A 26,317-nucleotide genomic window follows, 5' to 3' on the forward strand; every position below is an offset into this window, starting at 1 on the left:
GTCCTAGAAAGTCAGATCAGGTGGTTTCATAGAGCTTATTGAGTGGCCTTAATAGGAGCTCCTTCTAGAAGCAGCCCTTGTCTGGGCAGAGACTTGTGCTTGGTCTCTCCCTACCTCTTCCCAGCCCAGTGTCAGGGAGTCTGCTAATGTCATTAGTGCCTCCAAATACTGCAGATCTGCAGAGTCAAATATAAGTGGTGTAACCCTTGAAAGCCTGTGACCTACCTTCATGTTTACCCCGGCCTTAATGTTCTACCGGGGAATTAAGGTGATCCTCCCTAGAGCCCTCCATCTCCTTTTGTTTTTTTTAACCAAAGGAGGGCTGTAGATCATCTTGTAGTGGCATCTTTCAGTCTGGTCCTGCCATTTCTGTATCAAATAGAAACTTGTTAAGGGGATATGATACCTTTCTTACTGTAAATTGTTTCTCAATATGTCACCAGTAGGAGTTTTAAGGGAGGAGGCTAGATCCTTATATAGTCATCTTCAGTGTCTTTTAGAATTAACAATTGGTTTCACTGCTTTAAATTTAGAGGTACTTCACCTGGAAAGGTGTCTGGATGTTGAAGGACAATACTTTGAGCATGTTACTTGAAATTGTAACATACTGTTTAAAAATAAGTGTATCTTATATTTTGAGATCTTTTGGATATTCAGTATATGCTGTTAAAAACTCCTAAGATAGTATTAGCTAGTTAATATCAGCATTACACCATGTATTGTAGCTACAGAAAGATATGAGTAATTTCTTAGTCAAGTAAATAGCAGTGAATTAATCTCATCATTGCAGCAGTGCACACAATTGCTGTCTTTTCAGTAAAGATTTAACAGTATTTTCTATCGCATATAATATGTATTTTATTAAACAAATCTGTTTGTTTGCTTTCACCTTTTAATGCTAGAAGTTTGGAGGATGTAGAAGAATAAAGTGTGGTTTCTTTTTTCAGAAGAGCATGTGCTTTACTTCCATTTCCAGCCATGTATGATTTTTCTGAGGAACTCTCCTGCTATAGTTCAGCTAGACCCTGCCTAAATTAGAACATGTATTTTTTTAAGCATTGCTGACTCTACAAAAATAAGAGAAATCTCCATGGATCAAGAAAAATCAAAACCAAAAAATTAAAAGGAGAGAAAGGGAAGAGAGACGAAGAGGAGTTGAAACTAGAGCAGGGAACTGTGAGCCATAAGATAGCAGATGGTATTGTCTTGAGGCAAATGCTGGTCCCATTGGGATCTAGAGACTAACGTTGGGCCCTCCTACATGGTGGGGGAGCTGGACCTGAAAAGCTCATACTAAGCCATGACCTTGAATGAGACAAGGCAGTCTTCCGTCAGTCCCATGCCAAAGCAAATTCAAATCTTTGTGGGGGAATACTTCCCAAATTCTGGCCTTTGGAATTTCTACTGATTAAAATCTACCAACTGTAAGCTCAGAACTTAAAAAAAAAAAAGGTAAATCACCAAATCTGACTGGCTAGGTATCCTGCCTGCCCCTCACCCCATTCAACTAAAAATACTGAAGGTAATTAAATTTCATTTCTTAAAAGCATTGAAATACTGGAAAGATACATAGTATTTATCAGGTCAATATACAGGAGAAGGTAGGAGTCCACAAAGATGATGGAAATGCTGAAGCTACTAAGGGTATTTGTATACCATGGCAAACTTGAGCTTTGGTTTCAGAGCCCTGCAGGGAGTGGGTTACAGATGATAAAACTTGCACTTAGGCAAACACAGAGAGGAGTCCCAAAGGACAGACTCTCGTAAGTTGAGACCACAAGGATAAGGACTAAAGTTAGAGCAGCTGTAGTAGAAATAGAGTAGATTGAAACATTTCAGTTTATGTAGAGGAGTAGAGATAAAGGAGAAGGATTGTCAAGGACTATTACCAGATTTCGGTTCCAAGCCACTGGGTAGGTGATGGTACAGCTTACATGATGGGAAAAACTAAGGAAGGACCAAGTTTCAGGGCAAAGTTTTGAACATGCTTAATAATTTGAGATTGCTTTATATATGAGTGATCCTACTTTGGGGAAGTTTTATAAATACAGACATCTAAATACATGGCAATGGAACTGTTGTAGCATAATCACATAGGATTTATTTTTCTCTTATTTTCCAGAAAATCTGTAAGGTAGTAGCTGACATTGGTTCATATGGTTCAAGGGTGTGAGGGCCAAGGTCTCTGCAGTTTTATTGGCCTTTCACTATGGTTACATAATGGCTGCTGCTGCTCCAGCCATTGTAGTTCAAATGGAAAGAAATATGAAGGTGGAAGAACTTTTCCCATGTGAGACAGCATCCTTTAAAGAACTTCCCTGGAAATTCTACCCAACAACTTCCTCTCCTCCATAGGCCATCTCTAGAAGGCCGGGAAATGTAACCTCCTAGATGGGCACACTGCAGCTCCAAATGAAATCAAGATTCTGTGAGTAACGAAGGAGAAACTGGATATTGGTAGGCATTTAGCACTGTCTGCCTCTGTGTGTGTGTGTGTGTGTGTGTATACACACATGTGTAATATTAATGCATGAATAGGTCCCTGCAAGGGGGAGAGTGATAAGGAGTGTGGGTAATATAACAGTATGTACATGTAACAGAATGTAATCATATCCATTGTCCTCTTCTTTCTTTTAATAATATAACTCCTCTTAGTTTTAGTAGAGCAAACATCACCCAGACACACAGCTAGAGTCCCTGTCTTCCATGTGAGAAAATTCAAGCCAGTAGAATATGAGTCAGATAATGTGTGCAATTTATTTAAAAGGGAACTGCTTGCCCCCCTATTTTTTTTTTCGCTCTTCCTACTGGCTAAGGAATAACAATCACCTTGATACTAAAGTTGGTAGCTAACTCTTCAAGGATGTCAGAGCAACCTGACCCATATGGGTCTCTGGATAACATGCTCTATACTGCCTGCCTTTCTCTGTACTATGACAAGAGAAAAAGATTTCTATCTTATTTAAAGACCTATGTTCTGAGCTCTTTTGTGGTACCCTATCTAGTACAGGTAGATCTAAGGTCTTGTTCTGAATGCTTCTCCTTTGGTGAAACTTTTACCTTGAGACTGTAACTGTTAGGCACTATGAATATACAACAAGCCAACAATAATTGCAACAACAAAGAATAACACATTATATATATATGAATATATACGATTTATAAGTGATTTCTTAGAGATAAGAAAAAAAGAGACTATGATAAGTGTTAAAAGAGCTATTCCAGCCAGAAGGTAAAAATTATTTCCTGTTAGGAAATCAGGAAGAGCTTTGTGAAGATAGTAACTTTTGAATTGATCTGGTGGGGTAGGGTTTAGGTAGACAAAAATGTGGAGATACTTGGAGCATTCCAAGTATTAGGAACAAAGTGGGTTAAGGCACGGCAGGGCACTCATTGGAGATGGATGAATATTCTAGGTGATAACCTGATTCATATAAAGTACAGAAGTGTGATATGAGGTGGAAAAGAAAAGCAGGAGTCAGTTCAAAAGGACCTCATATGGAAAGTCCATTTTGGAAATGAGAATTTTGAGCAGAACAATAACATGACCAAAAGCAGAAGTTGTTAAGGCCTGTGATTTTTCAACCATGAGATTCACTGGGACGCTAGCAGTAGAACAGTGGGGAAACCTGAAATCCTGGGACCAAGGCTAGGAGAACTAATGCAAGAGAAGCATTCACCCCAAAGGAGGTAGCTAGTTGCTGACGCTGGTATTCAAAAGGCAAACTCCAGTCAGATATGAGCTGACATCTATTATCAAAGGGTCTTATTGGAAAATTGGAGCACATGCAGCAGGAGTTTCTGATCAGATGTAAAACTACACATGATGGTTAATAAATACTATGGCAAGGGCTTTCTCTGGCTCTCCCAGTATATTGACTGACGTTTGGACAGTGAAAATGAAAGAGTTCTACTTAAAACAAAAAAAATGATGAGCATTTACTATGAGTGAAATACTATTTCAAATATAATACTTTACTTTTATTAATTACTTTATTCCTCATAATACTCTGTAAAGTAGTACAGTCATTTCTTGGTATCCATAGGGGATTGGTTCCAGGACCCTTGTGGATACCAAAATTCATGCATGCTCAAGTTCCTTACATAAAGTGGCATAGTATTTGTATATAACCTACTCATATCCTCCTGTGTACTTTAAATCATCTCTAGATTACTTACACTTAACACAATGCATATGCTATGTATATAGTTGCCTGGTGCACAGCAAATTCAAGTTTTGCCTTTTAGAACTTTCTGGAATTTATTTTCCAAATAGTTTCAATCCACAGTTGAATTCTGTAGATGCGGAACCCATGGATATGGAAGGCTGACTGTACTGTTATCATCATGTTTATTTTCAGATGAGAAAACTAAATCACAGAGAGGTTAAGTAACCCGTCTAAGACCACACAGTTAATAAGTGAAGGAGTTAGAATTTTAGCCCAATCATTCTGGCTTAGATTCACACTCTTAAAACTCAGAGCTGGGGTAGAGGGATAGGATTTGGCCTCTGGGGAGATTCTGTTAAATTTTAAAGCATCAGGGCTGTAACCCAGTGTGTTAGCATTCTGAATGGTACCAGTTTTATCAGAGGACTAGAATCTGAATGAGAACCTGAGACAAAATTATAGGCAGACTGTGTGGGCATAAATAGGGGTGAGTAGGGGAAGATGCTCCTCAGGGAGTACACAAATGCTAGTTCTTCCAGGGCACAGAATAGAGGCCAAGCACTAGTTCTAGCCCTCACCTGGGTTTAAGAACAGTGCTCCTTAAATATGGAAAAGCTTGGCTAGTTTGAGTTTAGCAGCTGGGTAGGGACATCGATTTGGCAGAGACTGAGACAGTTTAGGGATCGGTAAATGTGTCCTTTGGGTTAAGACAGTTCCCTAATCCCTGCCTCCCTCTCTTCAGTTTTGTACTCTATAACTTGTTCACAGTCGAATAAAGTGACCTGCTGCTGTTTTCCTTCTTGGAATATGGTTAGGATGAGGTGTCTCTGAGTGTCCCAGCTCATGTAAAAGTGCTCACCTTTTGTCTGAAGGAGCAGCACTATCCTTAAAGGCCTTTATTTTGTGTTAAGGTTCAGTAAATATAGGTACTCGTAAGATAAATGTGGCATCTCCCACTTTTTCTATAAGCTGTCTTTTTATGCAGATATCAGCTATTTTGTTTATTAGGATTAAGATTTTATTAAATTGACATGACTTTAATAATTCTATTTTAATTTCTCCTTTCTTTTTTGCTTTTATTGCATGTACTACATAATTAGCTTCTTATTTCATTTCTAATCATTTTCTGTCTGTGTGGGCTACATGGGCACTGAGAGAAAGGAGGTTGAGAAAGCTTCAGGATGTATTCTGCCTATAATGTAGAGGTATGTGACTTCTGAAGAGCCACATCTTGGAAAGCAAGAGAGTGGTTAACCATACCTCTATCAGTTTAAATACTTTTGCCTACAAATAATAGCAAATTTACTTAACAGTGGCATAAGCAATAAAGTCATTATCTCACATAATCAGCAGTCGGGGGGTAGCAGTTCTAGGGTCGGTTCACTGGCTTTCTGACATCAGGGCACTGGGCTCACATCTAGCCTTCCCTCTCCGGGCTACAAGGCGACGGCTGCAGTTGTAAGCATCATGTCTTCATGAGAAGTAGGCATGAATTAGAGCCTTTCTTCTCAAGCATCTCTCTCCTTTTGTCAAGGAGGAAAAAAATCCGTCCAGAAATTTCTTAGCAGAATTGCCTCATGTCTCATTGTCTAGACATAATTCACAGGGTACCTTCTGGCTGCAAAGGAGTCTGACAAAGTGAATATTTGACTTTTTCAGTTTCCGTTTTGGGGCAAGTAGAGTAGACAGGTGTTAAAAATGACTGTTGAATAGCTTCTAAAAGGATCTGCAGAAACATCCTTTTTCTTCTCCCCCGCGGCCCACCCTACCAGCAGTTCCTTCCTTCCTTCTTCCCTGTCTCCTCTCTCTGTGTCCTGATTTTGGGGGTTGAGAGGAATAACTCTCTAAAGGAGAGGTGCAGTGATTTCTCCATATATTCTTTTGCTTTGGTAGCACCACATTATTCAACCATAGGTGGTTTAGTTTTTATCTCTCACGATGGACTCTGAGCTCCTCTAAGACAAAAAGCTTATCTTTAAAATTTTTCTTTTAATGCCTAACACTCACCATAATATGTGGTATTATAGTAAGTGCTCAATTAAAGAAATGGCATGAAATGAAATTATAAATTAAGGAAAAACTGATTCAGCACTGTTTAAAACTAAAGAAGGAACAAAAGTATTTGATAAGACATCTTGAGAAAAAATAATTATGTTGAAATAAGTAGTTTGAGAATTAAAGGTATTAGGCTGGCTTTGCCCTTCATAGCAAAGTTAAGAAACAGGTTAGGGAAGTTTTACATTCCAGAGATCACTAGAGCAAAATGATGAAAACACACTACCCTGGTGAGATAGAGGTCTTATTGAACTTTAAATCTCTATAACCTCAGATTATAAATTATAACTCCTCTCTTTATTATTCCTTGAGAAGAAACAAAAAAATTACAGATATTCACCTATTAACTACAAAATTTTTTCTCCCAAGCATGTTATCTTTAACCACAAAGCATATGATGACCATAAAGTTGTAAACCGTGTTCTTGGAAGAAAATTGTATTTGTTCTCTTGATTTTAGTAGTGATTCTGCATTTGTTTTACTCAGACCCACATTAAATACATTTTATATCACTACCTAGTATGTATATAGATAGATAAATAGGTAAATAATACTGGTACTGAACTTTTATTAAAAAGTACTTTTTATTCTTTTTAGTTAATATTTGTTCTTTGAAAGGTACTGGGTCTCACAACACACAATGTGTGCTGGTATTCTTTATTCTGTTTCTTTCTATTGTGTAAAATATTGATCACAATCCACTAAATTAATTTCATGATCCAGTAGTGGGTCATAGCCAGTGGTGTGATGCTATATGTTTTAATGGTTTGCTCCATCCCTGAATAAAAGCCCTAATATGTAGCATTTCCTGATTTCCATGATATAAATACACCCAGTTTGGCCAGTTTCAAGCTATCAACCTGTTGTCACTGAATGCTGAACTGGGAAGAGATGACGCAATCTCTTTCTCTCTGGAGCCAACTTCACTGCACCACTGGCTTTAACCCACAGTTTGAAATAAACATAGATTTATGTTTGTTATATGTAAGTGAATTTGTTCATTTAAGCTGCAAATCAGCTTATCTTTAAAGCATCCCAGTGTCTGGTATATAGCAGATGCTGAATATATATTTGTTAAAAGAATGAGTTGCTTTATTTTGACGAATATAAAGGAATATTTATGTCTTCCTTAGTTTGTTTCTTTTTCAGTTGTCCAACTTTTCAAATAAGGACTTCAGTTTCTCACTGATTCTCACAGAGATTTTTCAGATTTGTTAATAACTTCCTGCTATATCACATGTTCATGACTTAAAATTTTTAAAAGAATTTTAGCCTAAAATTTGAGAAAATGAAAACAAATTATTATTTAAAACAAATTATAAGTGATTGTATTTCAAAATAATTCTTTGTAGAAAGATTTTTTTTTAATTTTATTGAAGTATAGTTGATTTACAGTGTTGTGTTAATTTCTGCTATACAGCAAAGTGATTCAGTTATACATGTATATATTCTTTTTCATATGCTTTTCCGTTATGGTTTATCACGGGATATTGAATATAGTTCCCTGTGCTGCACAGTAAGACCTTGTTGTTTATCCATCATATATATAATAGTTTGCATCTGCTAATTCTCAAACTCCTGATCCTTTGCTCCCCCACCCCCCAAAAAGAAAGTTTTAAACACAAGTAATTTATAAATGATTGGTCATATTTCAAATTAATTCTTTTCAATGAACTTTCTTTTAGTCTTTCTATAAATCATTACTGTTTGATCCAGAATCTGGATATTGGGGCATGGAAATTTTTTAGCAAGTCTGACTAATTTAAAATCAGCCTGAAATTAAAATGAAGATTCTCTGAAATTATGAAGACATAAGAGCTGATTTAGTAACAACAACTTTGGGCATTGAGAATATCAATGAACATTTTTTTCAGCATAGAAATTGCTGAGATGTAGGAGACACTCAGGAAACTGTGTACCCACCAACTGCCCACTTTGCTGGACACCAGGGATACCTAGATAAGACAGTATAAAGAAATTGACAACCCAATGGGAAGACAAGTAACAAAAGACAGTTGTAATACAGTGTGATACGTGCTGTCTTAGAGTTGGCTGCACAGAGTAATATGTAAATGCCCAAGGAAGTCCAAAAATACCCTGTAGGGAGGAGATGCTTTAACTGACTAGAGTTTGACTTCTGTTTCTTCAGTGCTATGGCCTTGGATAAATCAGTTTGCCTTGTGGATCACCTGTAAATTCGTAAAAAGAGAGGTGTTACATTAGATGATTTTGGAGGTCTCTCTTATGACTCTTAATAATATGATTCTATGACTTGAATGTTGCTTTCCAAAATGTGTCTTTTATTTAAACTGAACTTCACCTATATTTGTCACAACATTTAGATTTAGTTCTAGTTTCTTTTCTTCTTAATTATATAGGGTTTGCATAAACAAATACTGTGCTTTCCTGCTTTGATTCTGCATTTGGAGTAGGATAATGGGGAGTTTTTGAAAATCATACTTTTAAATCTATGACATTGTAAGAATGGCCGTAAATTTTCCCAAAGTTTTATGTTGAGATATAATTATCTAACAGTAATTCCTAGTTAAACTCATATTTAAGTTTTCATTTTCTTAACTATCAATATTAACAGTTTATTAACCTGTTCAGAAACTCAGTAAGTATCAGGAGCTATCTTGGCTTGAAGAAGGTGTCACTCTTGTAATCTTAGAGCAGATAACTGGACTCTACTATTGACCTTGTAGATTCAGCTGTTTATAAGCTTTAGTTACAACATCACATTACTTCTCACTGTTCAGCTGGGCTTATGTCTCAGGAGAATTCTTGCCAGTTAACATGGGGTGAATGCAGAGATTTCTAGATGTACTTGGCCGTCTGTGCACGATCACCTCACACAGACAGCTGTATCTGCATCTTCAGTCAGTGCATTTTCTAGAGTATTGGCACTGATTTTACTTCTGCCATAGGACATCTTCTTGCTGCCTACAAGTAGTTAGACATGGAGTTTTAATACATTTTCCCCTTTCTTTAATTTGCGCTTCGTTACTTTTTGTGACTAATAGAAAGTGGTTTTAGAAGCTCGTGCAGATTGTATTTATTCAGCAAAAAACAAGTTCTCCCTGTGCTCGTGAATGTAATTAACTCTAAAACAAAATTAATATATCCACTTAAAAGAAGTAATAAAGAGAAATAGTATATGCTTCAAATATAAGGTAATATGAAATCAAAGCTGATAGAAATTCTTATCAGAAAGTTTACAATCAAACTAATATAAAACAGGCCTTTAAAAAAAACTACTTTACATTCTACTAGTTTTATATACAAATTTGGATTTGTATACCATAGCAAAGGATGTTGAAAAATATTTTGCTATAAATATCGTATTCTCACATATCTTTTTTCACGTGATAAATTATAAGCAAGTTGTCTAAATTTCTTTCATCAGTCTGGCGCAATGAGCAAAATTTTCATAGGAATGAAGTTACACTGTGATTCATAATATTAGTGTAAAGATTGTCTCATTGACTTAATGTTTCAGATGGTCCATACGTGTCTCAGTGTAAAGTCTTTTATCAAGACTGGAGTCTTGAATATAAGGAGTGTATCAAGAGCAGCAGAGGAAACTTGTCATGCACAGTGAGAAGTTGCTCTCACAGTGTTTGCCAGACCAGTGCAGTGTTTTCTGTCAGTAGCTGAACTTTGCCATTCTTATAGTCATGCATAAAAATACCAAGGCAGTACTATCTAGACTGATTCATTAAGAAACAATATTCGAATGTAGGTATGACTCTATTAAAGCAATATATACATTTTAAACTAGGTGTTTTTCTTTTGTGTATATATTATAATTTACATATTCCTTTGAGATTACATTTCTAGCTGTGCTTTTAACCAAAGGATAAGTGAAATATTAATACACTGATTATGTGATGGAGCTACAAGTGGAGATGAGAAGCAGAAAAAAGGATGATGTAAAAAGGGCTAAACCTGGTGTTGTCTAGAGAGAAACAAATGAGAAATAATAAATTATTCTTTTACCACTGACTAACCAGCTATCCTCTTTAGAGTATTCTATGAAACAAAAGACCATGGAATATATATCTCAGTGACTTAAATTGAAGATACTTTCCGGTGAAGGCAGAAGGAGAGGACACAGTAGGGCCTCAGTTCATATTATGGAATTGATTAATTAATTAATGTGAACATATGATTGCTCTGCTGTGATTTTCTTTAAATGTCTTGAATTCTAGGATCTTTCTCTGTACCTCTTTTATGACTTGAATCTTTATTGAGAGCAACACATAACTTTTATATCTTTAAGTTACCAAATTTTTATACCCATATTTATTCTAAGCATTTTTAAGAGAGTGGATCAATTTTTAGAGTTTATCTACTTTTAAATTATCTAGTTATTCCTCTGCTGGTTGTACTAGTTTGAATTTATTCTTTAACTGAAGGGTGTTGATGAAAATTAGTCAATCTAAGAAAGAAATGGAAAATTTTATTCAAGCAAAATTGAAGATTATAACCTGGGAACAGCATCTCAGAAAGCTCTGCAAACTGCTCTACCCATTAAAAGTCAAGGCACAGTTAGTTTTTTGAGATGTACATTAAATGGCATATTAGGACTTGAGGACACGGGGAGGGGGAAGGGTAAGCTGGGACAAAGTGAGAGAGTGGCATGGACATATATACACTACCAAACGTAAAACAGATAGCTAGTGGGAAGCAGCCACATGGCACAGGGAGATCAGCTCGGTGCTTTGTGACCACTTAGAGGGGTGGGATAGGGAGAGTGGGAGGGAGATGCAAGAGGGAGGAGATATGGGGATATATGTATATGTATAGCTGATTCACTTTGTTATAAAGCAGAAACTAACACACCATTGTAAAGCAATTGTACTCCAATAAAGATGTTAAATAAATAAATAAATGGCACATTATTGACAGTTTACACAATCCAGATCTAAGCGTCATCTTGGCCCCTTACAAGATCAAGAAGGTAAGTTATCTTTTAAGGAGTTGTCTTGTTGATGCTAGGAGAATGTTGCTCTTTATGGTTGAGCAGGTATTCCTGCCAATGGGGGGAGGTTTGGTCGATGCATGTTGCAGATACACAATGCACAGTGCAGGGAGAGAAGAGGCCAGAGGACAGAGAAGACTTTTTTATGTTTAAATTTTTCTTGTCTTGACATAAAATACACATTTTATTTCACAAGAGTATAGGTCTGATTTACATAGTTGAGTTATATTTATCCTTTTAGTTTTAATATATTCAAGAAACTGGTAAGATATGAATGCTTCAGAAATCTGGGCAGTTCAGTATAATTTCAATATGCCTGTTATCCTTGGATAATATTTTGAATACCATATACAGTTAACCTTATTTAAAGGCTAAAATGAATATCAAGAAATTTTCATAGAATTGTGCTATAGCCTTTGATGCTTATTTTAAGCTATAACATTCTAAGGTGGGAAATAAGTTTCCAAACTTTTACAACTAAAATTCAAATGTTATCTTTACTTGAGAGTGTGTCAGTCTCTACCTGGCAAGTCTTCAGATACCCTTGAAGAGTATTTGTAAGGAAGCCTAGGGAGTCTTAGTTGATCCTTTAAAAGGATAACAAGGAACAGAGACTGAACTTCAAAACAAAAGGGTTGGTAAATGATATATATTTGGACTTAAAAAAATTTTTTTTTGTTAGAAACTATAAGGTGCCTATCAACCTAAATTTTATTTTTATTATAAAACATTATAAGAGTGACACAGATGCATGTCACACACACAAAAATAAATTTTAATAAAGTACTTTGTACTGTGAATAAACTAAAAATATTAAGCATTTATTTATTTACCTCTTAACATAAGTAATACATAGATATATTATCATTAATAAAAAGATTCTGACAGTATACAAACATGTACAATAAAAGGTTAAAGCCCTTTTTTGGCACCACTACCCACAGTGACACTGCCTTCTCATACTTCTTTCTATCCATGTACATATAAAAATACATATATGTACATATATTTAGGATTTAAGATAAATGTAATGAGTCACTAATTCATTTACGTATTCTTCTAACAAATATTTATAGCATGTCTACAACGTGCCAGGTACTTTTCTAGGAGCTAGAGAAATGGAAGGAAAAATGTTCCTGCTGTCATGTCCTGTCATTCGATCCTAGTGGGTAGAGACAGCAGAGTAATAAACAGATAGATAGATAGATAGATAGATAGATTTATATCTATCTGTATATATCCTAATGTACACCCTGCCCTGCCTTTCCCCTGTGGTAACCATACATGTGTTTTCTATGCTGTGAGTCTGTTTCTGTTTTGTAAATAAGTTCATTTGTATCATTTTTTTTAGATTCCACATATAAGTGATATCATATTATACTTGTCTTTCTCTGACTTACTTCACTTAGTATGATAATCTCTAGGTCCATCCATTTTGCTGCAAGTGGCATTTTTTCATTCTTTTTTATGACTGAGTAATATTCCATTGTATATATGTACCTCATCCTCTTTATCCATTCATCTGTCAGTGGATACTTAGGTTGCTTTTATGTCTTGGCTATTGTAAATGGTGCTGCTATTGGGGTACATATATCTTTTTGAATTAGAGTTTTCTCCAAATATATGCCCAAGGGTGGGATTGCTGGATCATATGGCAACTCTCTTTTTAGTTTTTTAAGGAACCTCCTTACTGTTTTCCATAGTGGCTGCACCAATTTACATTGTCACCAACAGTACAGGAGGGTTCCCTTTTCTCCACACCCTCTCCAGTATTTATTATTTGTAGAATTTTTGATGATGGCCATTCTGACTGGTGTGAGGTGATACCTCATTGTAATTTTGATTTGCATTTCTCTAATAATGAGATGTTGGGCATTTTTCCATGTGCCTATTTGCCATCTGTATGTCTTCTTTGAAGAAATGTCTATTTAGGTCTTCTGCCCATTTCTTGATTGGGTTGTTTGTTTTTTTGATATTGAGCTGTTTGAGCTGTTTATATATTTTGGAAGTTAATCTGTTGTCAGTTGCATTGTTTGAAAATATTTTCTCCCATTCCATGGGTTGTCTTTTCATTTTGTTTATGGTTTCCTTTGCTGTGCAAAAGCTTATAAGTTTGATTAGGTCCCATTTGTTTATTCTTGCTTTTATTTCTTTTGCCTTGGGAGACTGACCTGAGAAAACATTGGTATAATTTATGTCAGAGAATGTTTTGCCTGTGTTCTTTTCTTGGAGTTTTATGATGTCATGTCTTATATTTAAGTCTTTAATCCATTTTGAGTTTATTTTGGTGTATGGTGTGAGGAAGTGTTCTAACTTCATTGATTTACATGTGGCTGTCCAGCTTTCCCAACACCACTTAATGAAGAGACTGTCTTTCCTTCATTTATATTCTTGTCTCCTTTGTTGATGATTAATTGACTGTAGCTGTGTGGGTTTATTTCTGGGCTCTCTCTTCTGTTCCATTGATCCTATGTCTGTTTTTGTGCCAATACCGCACTGTTTTGATTACTGTTGCTTTGTGGTATTGTCTGAAGTCTGGGAGGGTTATGCCTTCAGCTTTGTTCTTTTTCCTCAGGATTGCTTTGACAATTCTGAGTCTTTTGTGGTTCCATATGAATTTTAGGATTATTTGTTCTAGTTCTGTGAAAAATGTCATGGATAATTTGATAGGGATCACAGTAAATCTGTAGATTACTTTGGGTAGTGTGGCCATTTTAACAATATTAATTCTTCTAGTCCAGGAACATGGGATATCTTTTTATTTCTTTGAATCATCTTCAGTTACCTTTATCAATGTTTTATAGTTCTCAGCATGTAAGTCTTTCACCTCCTTGGTCAGGATTATTCCTACTTTTTTTTTTTTTTGGACACAATTTTAAAAGGGATTTTTTTTTTCTTCTCTTTCTGATATTTCATTGTTAGAGTAAGGAAATTCAACAGATTTCTGTACATTAATCTTGTAACCTGCTACCTTGCTGAATTCGTTTATCTGTTCTAATAGTTTTTATGTGGAGTCTTTAGGGTTTTCTATATAGACTATTATATCATCTGCATATAATGACAATTTTACCTCTTCCCTGCCAGTTTGGATACCTTTTATTTATTTTCTTGTCTGATTGCTGTGGCTAGGACTTCCAATACTATGTTGAATAGAAATGGTAAGAGTGGGCATCCTTGTCTTGTTCCAGATTTTAGCAGGAAGACTTTCAGCTTTTCCCTGTTGAGTATTATGTTGGTGTGCGTTTGTCATAAATAGCTTTTATTATATTGAGATACATTTTCTCTATACCCTCTTTGGTGAGAGTTTTTATTGTGAATGGATGCTGAATTTTATCAAATGCTTTTTCTGCATCTATTGAGATGATCATGTGGGTTTTGTCTTTTGTTGCTGTGGTGTATCACATTGATTGATTTGTGTATGTTGAACCATCCTTGTGACCCTAGATGAATCCAATTTGATCATGGTATATAATCCTTTTTATGTGTTGTTGCATTCAGTTTGCTAATATTTTGTTAAGGATTTTCACATCTGTGTTCATCAAAGATAATGGCCTGTAATTTTCTTTTTTGGTAGTATCTTTGTCTGGTTTTGGTATTAGGATAATGGTGTCTTCATAGAATGACTTTGAGAGTGTTCCCTCCTCTGCAGTCTTTTGGAAGAGTTTGGAAAGAATTGGTATAAGTTCTTCTTTGTATGTTTGGTAGAATTCCTCAGTGAAACCATCTGGTCCTGGACTTTTGTTTGTTAAGTTTTTTCTTTATTACAGATTCTATTTCAAGTCTAGTGATAATTGTTCAAATTATCTGTTTCTTCTTGATTCAGTTTTCATGGGCCGTATATTTCTAGGAACTTGTCCACTACTTCTAGGTTGTCCAATTTATTGGCATATAATTGTTCATAGTATTCTCTTATGGGTTTTTTTTTTTTGTATTTCTGTGGTATTGGTTTTTATTTCTCCTCTTTCATTTCTTTTTTTGTTTATTTGGTCCTCTCTCTTTCCTTCTTGGTGAGTGGCCAGAGGTTTGTCGATTTTGTTTATCCTTTCAAAAACCTAGCTCTTGGTTTTATTGATTTTTTTCTAAGTTTTTTGAATCTCTATTTTATTTATTTCCTCTCTGATCTTTATTATTTCCTTCTTTATGCTGACTTTAGGTTTTGTTTGTTTTTCTTTTTCTAATTCTTTTAGGTGGTAGGTTAGGTTGTTTATTTGAGATTTTTCTTGCTTTATGAGGAAGGCCTGTGTTCCTATGAACTTCCCTCTTAGGACTGCTTTTGCTGCATCCCATGTGTTTCGTATGTTTGTGTTTTCATTGTCATTTGTCTCAAGGTATTTTTAAATTTCCTCTTTGATTTCATTGTTGAGCCATTGGTTTTTTAGTAGCATGTTGTTTAGTCTCCATGTAATCATTTTCTTCTCATTTCTCTTTGTGTGGTTGATTTCTAGTTTCCTGTTGTTGTGGTCAGAAAAGATGCTTGAAATAATTTCTGTCCTCTTAAATTTGTTGAGGATTTTTTTGTGAAGGGACACTGTTTTATATGAAGCAGCCAGGGAAGACCTTGTTAACATAACATTTGAGCAGACATTTGAAGGATGAGAGAGGGACCAATGCAGTTATTCTGGAGAAATAGTGTTCCAGGCAGAGGGAACAGCAAGTAAAAAGCCCAAAGGGAGGAGCTTGCCTGCCTTTTTCAAGGAACACTGCAGACACCAGTATGGATGAAACAAAGTGTCAAGATCAGAAGCAGGGAGATCAGTTAGGAAGCTGATCTAGATGAGAGATGATGGTGGTTTAGATCAGAGAGGAGCAGTAGAAGAAATGGTTAAACGCTTGATATTATTTTTAAAGTATTGCTAGCAGAAATTATTGACAGATTCAATGGGGGTGTGAAGGAAAGAAGAAAGCCAAGTGTAATTCAAAGATTTTTGGCCTGAAACAATGGGAAAATGGAGTTGTCATTTAGTGAACTGGATATGACTGCTGAAAGAATAGAATTGAGGTGGAAGTTGTTTAGTTTTGGACAGGTTGAGTTTGACCTTCCTTTTAAAAATTCAAGTGTGGAGGCTATATTATCAGTGGATAGATAATTCTGGGTTTCTGAGGACAAATCTGGGTTAAAGATAAATCCCTGAGTTATTAACATATAGATAGTAAGTCTGAGTGAGATCACTTAGGGAGCAGAAATGTTGAAAAGAAGTACAGAGACGGAACCTAGGAAAATTCCAAAGGAGTTTGGGAAGATAAGGAGGACCAGCAAGGTGACCTAATAAGGAAGAACAGTACAGTGTTGCTCTCTTACTTAGCAATGTATCTTGGAACTCTCTCCATTGTTAATATATATAGATTTACTGAATTTGTTTATTACAGGACAAAGTATTCCTTGGAATGGATGTACCATGTTCTATTTTGCTTCTGCTATATTGATGGTATTTGTTTTCTAATTTTCTCCTCTAACTATAATTTTGTTTTATCTAGTTCCATAATCTATCTGGATTATTTTTGTTTATGATTTGCAAAATGGTTCTAATTTTATATTTTTCTGAATGCTATTTATTGAATAATCCATGCTTTCACACATTGATAGGAAATGACACCTTTCTCAGATAGTGCATTTTTAGGTTCTCTTCCTTTTCCCTTAATCTGTTGGTTCCTGTGATGATACTATACTGTTAAAATTACTGTAGTTTAGGGCCTCCCTGGTGGCGCAGTGGTTGGGAGTCCGCCTGCCGATGCAGGGGATGCGGGTTCGTGCCCCGGTCTGGGGGGATCCCATATGCCGCGGAGCGGCTGGGCCCGTGAGCCATGGCCGCTGTGCCTGCGCGTCCGGAGCCTGTGCTCCGCAACGGGAGAGGCCACAGCAGTGAGAGGCCCGCATACCGCAAAAAAATAAAATAAAATAAAATTACTGTAGTTTATTTGAACCTTTGAAATCCAGTAGAGCAAGTCCCCCAAAGTTCTTATTTGTCAGAATTTTCTTAGCTAACCTCATGCATTTTTCTCTTTTATATGAGTTTTACTTATTTATTTACTTTAAAAAGTGACTATTTTACTTCATTGGTCTGTGTAAGACATACAAATGTTTTTTTTATTTTTTAGAGACCAGATATAGGGTTACTGAGTGAGTTTCCCCAAAAAAGAGATTTCAGTCATGAAGGGCTCGCTGACTGCAGCTCATTTATTGTCTGGGCTCAGCAATGGAAGCCAGGATATTCAGTGCACGTATGGTGAACAATGCCAGATAGGAAAGTCAAACAATAAGGCTTTTGTTTCATATTTTGCTAGAGCTCTTTCTAATATTTCTAGTGTAGATGCGAAAAGGGTAAACCATCTTTTAGAGAAGGAGATAATTAATATTTAAAAAGCTTATTTAATATTAACAATTAGGAAGCATTTTAAAATTTGATGATGAAATATTTTATTTATCCAGAGATCTTGGCAAGAGGAAAATTGAAATTTTGATCACATCAACAATTTATTTAATAAGGCTTAGGTAGAAAAGTTTACTTGAGCCTTTCATTTGGGATTAAAGTATATGTGGTTTACAGTGCAAATTCATAGAAATGTTTCAAAATGTTTTATGCTTAAAAAGAGTGATTTTTAAATCATCTCATTATCTTTATAATGTTTAGATCATAATAAACATTGCTGACCAGATTTAAAGTAAAAGCTGATTTTGATAATTTGTGTGTCAAATGAGTTTTAGAGTCAGATTGTTAAAGTCCATTTAAAAAAAAAAAGCCTGTTGGGATTTTTATTGACATGCATTGAATTTAAAGATCATTATGGGAATAAATTTTGTCTTTGATTTTTTTTTCTTTGTAACATAAATTATCTTTTCATTTTTTGGTTGTTGTTTCAGATATTTGTGTTAACCTTGCCCAGTTTTAGTTTGGTTTATTCCTAAGGATTTTGTTGGGGTTTTTTTTCTTCATGTAAGAAATATTTATTGGATGCCTGACACATGCTAGTCACTATTCTAGGGACCAGGGATACAAGATTGATCAAAACAAAGTCCCTGCCCTCATTAAGTTTATACTCTGATAGAAGACATCAGGGAATAGAAAAACAAATAAATAGATACATAATGTCAGGTTATAAACAGGAGAAAAACTAAACAGGGAGAGGAGGGTCAGATATGTGAAGAGTAAAGCAAAATCTCTCAAAAATCGCTTTATATATTTTTCCTTATCTTTATTTTCCTATCTTTCAATAATAGTCATTGTGGTTTTAAATAAGATAGTCTAAAACCCTCTATATACAAAGGTATAATGTAAGTTGAGATTTTAACTTAGGTGACAAAAATTTGTCTCTAACAGCATAATACCTGTTTATTTTTCCTAGATAAAATTATATGTTAGATTTCATTTAGGTCTCAAGAAATTTTAAAAGTGTGTATTTTCAAAGTAGAGTGAGGACGTGTAGATAATCTTGATTCATCTATGTAATTCTGTTGATTCAGTTCAACAAAGTTCTGTAGTAGGCAGTAGAGGATGTATGATAAGTGAGATACTCTCTTTCCCCTTAGGGAGCTCATGATGTAGTGAGGAATTCACAAGCAATTACGTAGAACTTTCATGCATGTCTGAGAGTGATATATTCGTGACCTATAGATCTTAATCAACTACAGACATGAATTATTGAAAAGATGAATGAAAGAAGTAATGAGTGATGGATGTATCAACCAAATGCTATTAAGACTAGAAGAGAGAGTAATTTTTCATGACTAAGGGATAAAGGAAAGCTTTCTAAAAAAGGTGACATTTGGTCTTCATTTAGAAAGATGAACAAAGAAATTAAGGCCAGATTATGAGAGCCATGAATGCTATACTGAGGTCTCAGAATATTATTCAGTGGAAAGCAAAGTATACTTTGTTCCATAAAAATATTTTTGAGTGTTTAATGCAAAAGAGTTGCATACATTCATTTACATTTCTGAAAAGTAGTAATTTTTCGCATAATAGAAGATAGACTGGCATGGAGCTAGATCAGAGACAGGGAGACTGGTTAGGGAGTAGTTATAAGAGTCCAAAGCAAGGATACTTTAGATAAGAACAGTAGGAGGAGACAACAATTTACCAGGCCTTTTCAGAGATAAAAACCAACTAATATGGTAACCAATGGTAGGGAAACGTGGTAGGGTCGGGGTGAGGGTGGCGGTGAAGGCTAAAGATGATGGCAGGGTTTTAGGTTGGTTGACTACATAATGATATATCATTATGGGGGAAGATCAGATTTGTGGGCTTAGGAAATGAGTTTATTTTAGCATATTTTTCATTTTAGAAACGTTCAGCAAATAGTTTAAAATTCTTACGTCAAAATCCAGAAAGAAGTTCAGACTGAAATAATGTGGGAATTAAATTTAAAGGAGTAGATGTAATTGCCCAGAAACTGGAGTGAGGCATCTACAAGCCAAGGATTGCCAGCAACCACCAGAAACTAGGAAGAGGCAAGCAGAGATTCTTTCCTAGAGCATTTGGAGTGAGCATGATCCAACTGATACCTTGATTTCAGACTTCTAGCCTCCAGAACCGTGAGAGAATACATTTCTGTTGTTTTCAGCTACCCAATGTGTGGCCATTTGTTATGGCAGCCCTTGGAATGTATTACAAGGATCATCCGTACGTATTGAGATATGGACAAGATTGTCTAGGGAAAGAGTATAGATAGGGCAAGAGGTCAGACTAATTTTAGGCAATTTAGGTTGACTTACTATGCCCAAATTTTACTTTAAAAAGCAGTAGGACCAGACAAATGTGATACTTGGTTAGCATACAAAATTTTTAGTACCCATTACATTCTACCTAGCCGCTTCATACTTTAGTTTACCAGATGAAGGCATGTGCGTTTATGAGCCTTTATTCAAAGAAGTATAAAAGGGGCTTGGGGAGTGAGAATATTAAGCCTTAAGAACATTTAATAGACAGAAAATAATGAGCTATCAAGGGGCTATGAAGAGCATTAGGCCACAAATAAGAGAGAATGATACCATGGAAGCCAGATGAAGAGAATGTTTTAAGGAGAGAGTATCAGAAGCTCTCGAAAATCTACAGTAAGAAAAATACCCATTGGGTTTGGTCTCAGAGGCTGGTGATGATGGAAACAAGAGCTGTTTGAGTGGCCTATGTAGATCTTTTCAGAAAGATACTGTTATTCTTAATATAGAGGAAGGACAAGAAGACAAAAAGAAAGGGAAAAAGAATTTTTTAGCATGTATTACACTTACCCAGTCAAGAGCTAATGAAGATTGAAAACGAAAAGGAGATATAATTAAAAGGATGCATATATAAGAACTTGGAGATTAAAGGAGAGAATAAAAGATTGTTCTAAAATTCAAACTTGTTTAATTAAGTGGATAATATTATTAACACAAGAAGGAAGAACTAGTAGAACATCTACATTTACAAGAGTAATGCATTTCTAAAGCCAGCAAAGACTAAGAAACTGGGCATATTTGCAGAGAAAACCATAATTCAAAAAGACACATGCACCCCAATGTTCATTGCAGCGGTATTTACAGTAGCCAGGTTATGGAAGCAATTTAAATGCCCATCAACAGACAAATGGATAAAGAAGATCTGGTACATATATGGAATGGAATATTACTCAGCCATAAAAAGGAATGAAATTGGGTCATTTGTAGAGATGTGGGTTGACCTAGAGACTGTCATACAGAGTGAAGTAAGTCAGAAAGAGAAAAACAAATATCGTATATTAACGCATATATGTGGAATTTAGAAAAATGGTACAGATGAACCCATTTTCAAGGCAGAAATAGAGACACAGATGTAGAGAATAAACGAATGGACATCAAGGGGGGAATGCCGGGCAGGAGGGTGGTGGGATGAATTGGGAGATTGGGATTGACATATATACACTAATATGTATAAAATAGATAACCAATAAAAACAAATTGTATCTCATGTAAAAAAAAAAGACTAAGAAATGAAATAGAAGAAAAGAACAAGAGGCTTCATCTACTCCAAAATTATCATTTAAAGATAGCACGAAAGTTGCTCGTAAAGGAAAGCAACTTGATTCACTGATAAGGAAGTTTAATGCCCAGTTTAAGTAGATTTGAATATAAGTATATGAAAACAGTTAAATAGGAGACCGAGACTTAACAATAGAAATGGTGAACACGGTGACTTTGATTCAGGACGTAGAAGGGAGCCTCATTCTTCACTGCAGTCAGAATGAAGCTGGTGAAATAGATTCTAAAGATTATATTGAATCAGTATATGAAAGGCTTTGTTTGAGGGTGTCTCTCTGTATCAGTTTTTTGCACTTGTTCTCTTACAAATTGAACAGAGCTGTGAGGCTACTGTGACCTCAATCAAAGAGGAAACTGTGATGCAGACTCAGAAAACTTCAAGGTGATTACACAATCATTGGGTGTCCAGAGGAGTGATTCTCTAATGTGGTTTCACATAGCCCTGAGCCAAGGCTAGCAATTGCTGTAAACTGCCCTAGGACCTTAAAGTTCATGGGTGTTTTGGATGGAGATTTGGGGAGCCATGTGCATGGAGTAAGACTGACCTTCAGCTGTCTTTCACACAGTTATGTAGAGTTGAAGGGGGAACTTTCTTACACACAGGTTAAGGGTACCCTTCTGTAGGCCTTCACTGTGGTGGCAAAGAGAAGTTTTATGAGCCCTAAGGAAGACGGTAACCCTCCTCCCCACCTCGTCACCTTCATCAACACAAGTTAGGGAACATGCTTGCCATCTTGCAGCCTCCATTTCTCCAGTGACAGCCCTGTGTGCTCAGTGTGTGACTGCTCCCCTGCTGGCTTCCATGCTATATCATCTGAAATCAAGAGGAATGCCAGGAGTCCTGTGTATCCCTGTCTGCATCTTCCCTTTATCAACTGTCAAGCCCAGAACTCTGTATTCCCCTGAAAAATTCCTTCCTCAGCCCCTACCACAACACTCACAGCTTCACCACTATCTCTCTAGGGATGGTAAAGACCAATCCCATCGTGCCTTTGATCCCCATTCATGTCAGCCCTCACCAGAAACCCTGGCCTCACGATTCATTCCTGATTTCTGGGATTCTCATCAAATGTATCTCTATATGTCCTTTGTTCTGACTAGTCTTCTGCCTCTCCTCAATTCCAAAATTTTCTGGAATTTGGTCATTCATTACTAAAAGTGTCTTTATCTGCAGCCTATTCTCTGAAAATTCCTTTACTGTCTAATCAAAACTTAGCTCCTTCCTGAGGAAGCATACTTCCCATCCTCATCAAGCAGTGCATTTTTCGGTCTCGGTTCCCTTGTATGAGGTAATTAGCCTCTCGATTGCTACTTCAAGACTGTATGCATCATCTAATGCCGTTTCAGAAATCACCACAAAACTGAATGGCTTAGAGACAGAATAAATTTTATTATCTCTTACAGTTTCTGTAGGTCGACAATTTGAGAGTAACTTTGGCATGGATTTCTTAGATTTTTTTTTTCCTGGAAATAATGTACCCCTTCCATTGTAATATATTTTCCAGAAATACTCTTCCCATTTCAGTCTAATGTTAAGTTGTAATTTTTCTCAGTCAGTTTTTTTAGATTATTATTGGCAGAGGAAATTTCTACCTGTTTTCAGACAAGTAGACCTGCTTTTTTCCTGGCAACATAAGGTGAATTGCAGAGCAATGGAGCACTAATTATACTTTTCATTACAAATGCATTGGTTGTTTCTTAAGTGGGATTCTTTTCGTGTTCTGTAGTAAGTTGACTTTCATCTCTTCTTTTCCCCTATTAGAAGTTTATTTTGTAGGTATTTGGTTGGGGTATTATAAGTTGAGAAATTGCTGGCTAATCATTTTAAATGGTAAAATGTTCTGGTATTATGTTTTTGGAGATTAACTGTATCCTGTTGGAAGCACTTTGTTTGTTCGTTTTTCCTTGTTTTCCCCTAATATTTGCATGGCTTACTTCCTCATTTAAATCTCTGCTCAGGTATCACATCCTCAAAGAAGACTTCTGTATTAATTAGGGCAGAACTATTCAACTAGTGTGCTGTGGATGCTGTATGGGAGTTCCCGGGATACTGCTTCCTTCATCCCATGGGTTTTGCCTCTACACAGTTATCTGTTTATTCCACTGTGATGTATAAAATTTGCCATATTCCCAGAGGGCTGAGCTACAAAAAAAGTTTGGGAAGCATTAAATTAAGATAAAGATTTAGGTGCAAAATGGGTTCAAACTCAAAGTAACAGTGACTTCAACAAGACAGATGGATATTTCTGTTTCAGTCCAGCGGTAGACAGTTAGAGTTAGTAAAGGAGCTCTGCACCAAAAAGCCTTCCAAGAACCCAGAATCCTTCTATTTTGTTGCTCCACTGTCTGCTTGCCAACCTGAACACATTCCAGACAGGGGAGGGATGAAGTGAGGTGGAAAGTGGGGGGGAAAGATCATGCCCCCCCCACTCCTCTTTGAGCATTTGCACACATCATTTCTGCCCACATCCAGTTAGCCCAAACTTACCCTCTAGCTATCCTGGTGACTGCATGGGAGTCTGGGAATTGCAGTCTTTAACCCGAGCAGCTGAATAGCCAGGTAAAAATTGAGTGCCGTTACTACAAGGAAGAAGGAGAGAACAGATGGGGGAAGGGAAAGAACTAGCTGTTTTATTGGTTAGCACTTTTCCTAACACTCTCAATAAAAGACCACAACCCCATTTCTCTAGCCCCTTACCCTTTACAGTAAAGTTTAGATATTTCTTTCTTCAGTTGTAAGAAAAAAAGTGAAGTACTTACAGTAACCCTTTGATTTAGCAATAATCATGTTTCAGTTAAATCATAAAGCCTTTGGTAAAACTCAAACGCTGTTTCAAGGCATCTTGGAAATTGACAGAGGAAGTAGTCCAGGGTCCCTAGTTACTGGATAGGCTTCAAGGGCTCCATGATTCCTGGGCACTTGTAAAGTGAAATTGTTTATATAGCCTGGTGGTTAAGAGCATGGCCCCTGGTGTCAGACTGCCTGGGTTTAAATTCCACCTCTGCCATGTGCTAGATTTGCAACTTAGGCAGTTTTCTTAACCTCCCTGTGCTCACTTTCTCTATCTGAAACATGAGAATAATAGTGTACCTATTTCACAGAACTGCTGCGGTGACTAGTTAATACATTTAGCGCTCTTAGCATTTAAAGCTAGTTATTCCATTTAAAGCACTTACAATAGTGCCTAACAATATTAAGTGCTGTATAAATACTAGCATTATTATTATTTATATTCCTAGGGCAGGGTCAGTATCTTCCATCTGAGTATCAATAATGTCTATTGTAAATCTTACTTTAATACCTGAAAGAAATCACTATCACAGGCTTATGATCTGCATGAAATTTAAATTTTCTCTATTTTAATAAAAAATCATTTGACCTTTCATAACACAGAAGTTTATTTAGTGGAATCTACCTCAACAGTATTTTCTTTTAAAGCATTTTCTTGTATTCTAGTTCTGTTTTACTTAACCTAATAGAAAATTTATATTCATCTCAGTTTTCTTTTAATTGCCACAGTTTTGATAGGCTTAAGCTTTTCTAGACTTTAATTTAAAATAGAAAATTTTTTTTCCTTTTGAGAAACCTGTGCAGTTAATAGTTGTACATAAGGGGCTTACACATCTGCAAGTTGCACGTGTAACTCTGTTAGTGAGTTGGGCAGCAGATACCTGTGATTAAGCAGAAAATGTTGATTTTTTTGTTGTTACTCAAACCATAAATGCAGTTGAGCCAAACTGAATCACAGTTGAAAATCTTACAGCCTGTCAATGTAGTGAAAAAATAAGAGCCTATACAGCTGTTCATTTTCTGGAAAGTGAACATCGTGGCTGGAAAAAAAATTGATGCTTCAACATTGTTAGGAATGAATTAATATTGTTCTATAATAAATTGCCAAATGTCACATTTAATAAACCATTTTATTAGAAGTCGGGTCAGCAGTAAATGCCCAGTATCTCATTATTTATCTTCTGTAGTTACACTGAACATGCAAAGTATTTCCATTTTAAATTGCTTTTGCTAAATATTTGAGAAATAATTTTGGCAAATTGGTTGGTATCAGACCTGGAGCTTAAATACAAAACAGCTGTTGTTGAGAAAATACCATTTTCATAATATTAATATGCTTTTAATTAACATACTGGAATGAACTGTTAAACATTACCACTTACATGTTTAACTACTGTTTGACTTTCAAATGACTGATATGCTTTCTCGATAGATTATTTACTTTAACTAAAAGAGGAAGAATTTTATTTAAATAATCCATATTTTTCTTCCATCTGCAGAATGTACCCAAGAAAAGTGGGGATTTCCAATGTGCCACTATTTAAAGGAAGAGAGATGGTGCTGTGGCCGGAATGCCAGAATGTCAGCATGTTTGGTATGACTGTTTTTTTTCCTGGACTTAGAGCTTTATCCAGATGTTGCAGAATTTTATTTATTTATTTTTGGCTTCATTACATGCCAGGTTTTGCAGTGTCATTATTAACGTTTTTGTGCATTGCAAATTATGAGGAAAAAAATGACTTACCCTTCCAACACTACTCACTCTGCATGCAGTGTGATAACAATTTATAATTATACTATAATTCTACATTATAGTACTTAATTTCTTACATATAATTACTTTAATTATCATATAAAATGTACCAACAACCAAGTCTTAAACACAGAATTACTTTAGTGCTTTATCCACAGCTCTGTGGTATGTTTGTGTTTGTTTGTAGCAGATCATTTGGCCTCCTAATTTTTTATAAAATGGGAGAAATCTTATTAAGCTACCTGGGATATGGAGTAACTATCTAGTTAAGTGAAATCTTTATTTAGCTCGTGTCCTTAGACCTAGAACACTTTAGCCCACAGTCTTCTCTTTTTGTGGTGTTATGTTGGTTTAAAAAGGAACAGATGCCAGTTAAATGGTATAAATGGACTTTGTCATCATAAATTTAAAATATAGCTTTTAAAATAATGTGTTTAATGTCCAATCCCAAGATAACTTAACTAGTTTGTGGTCATTATCTCAATATTTTTTATATTGCCAATAACACAGCAATATAAAAAAGTGTTCCAGTGTTCTGGGTCACATATCTGAGCATTAACTTCGAAATCTTATT

The 26,317-nt window shown here is 35.8% G+C and overlaps 1 protein-coding gene across 3 annotated transcripts in view; it reads left to right on the forward strand.

Annotated features, from left to right (window-relative positions):
- METTL25 (methyltransferase like 25) overlaps positions 1–26,317 on the forward strand; it is a gene marked incomplete at both ends in the record, with an annotated part of 95,595 nt that overhangs the window by 36,182 nt on the left and 33,096 nt on the right. For all 3 annotated transcript variants that reach the window (XM_082634973.1, XM_082634972.1, XM_082634974.1), the window contains one exon: positions 25,490–25,584. In XM_082634973.1, coding sequence (XP_082491099.1) covers positions 25,490–25,584 — 95 coding nt within the window. The remainder of the gene's footprint in view (positions 1–25,489; positions 25,585–26,317) is intronic.

The sequence above is a fragment of the Mesoplodon mirus genome (genome assembly GCF_964341445.2).
Source record: "Mesoplodon mirus genome assembly, chromosome: 11".
Lineage (NCBI taxonomy): Eukaryota > Metazoa > Chordata > Mammalia > Artiodactyla > Ziphiidae > Mesoplodon > Mesoplodon mirus.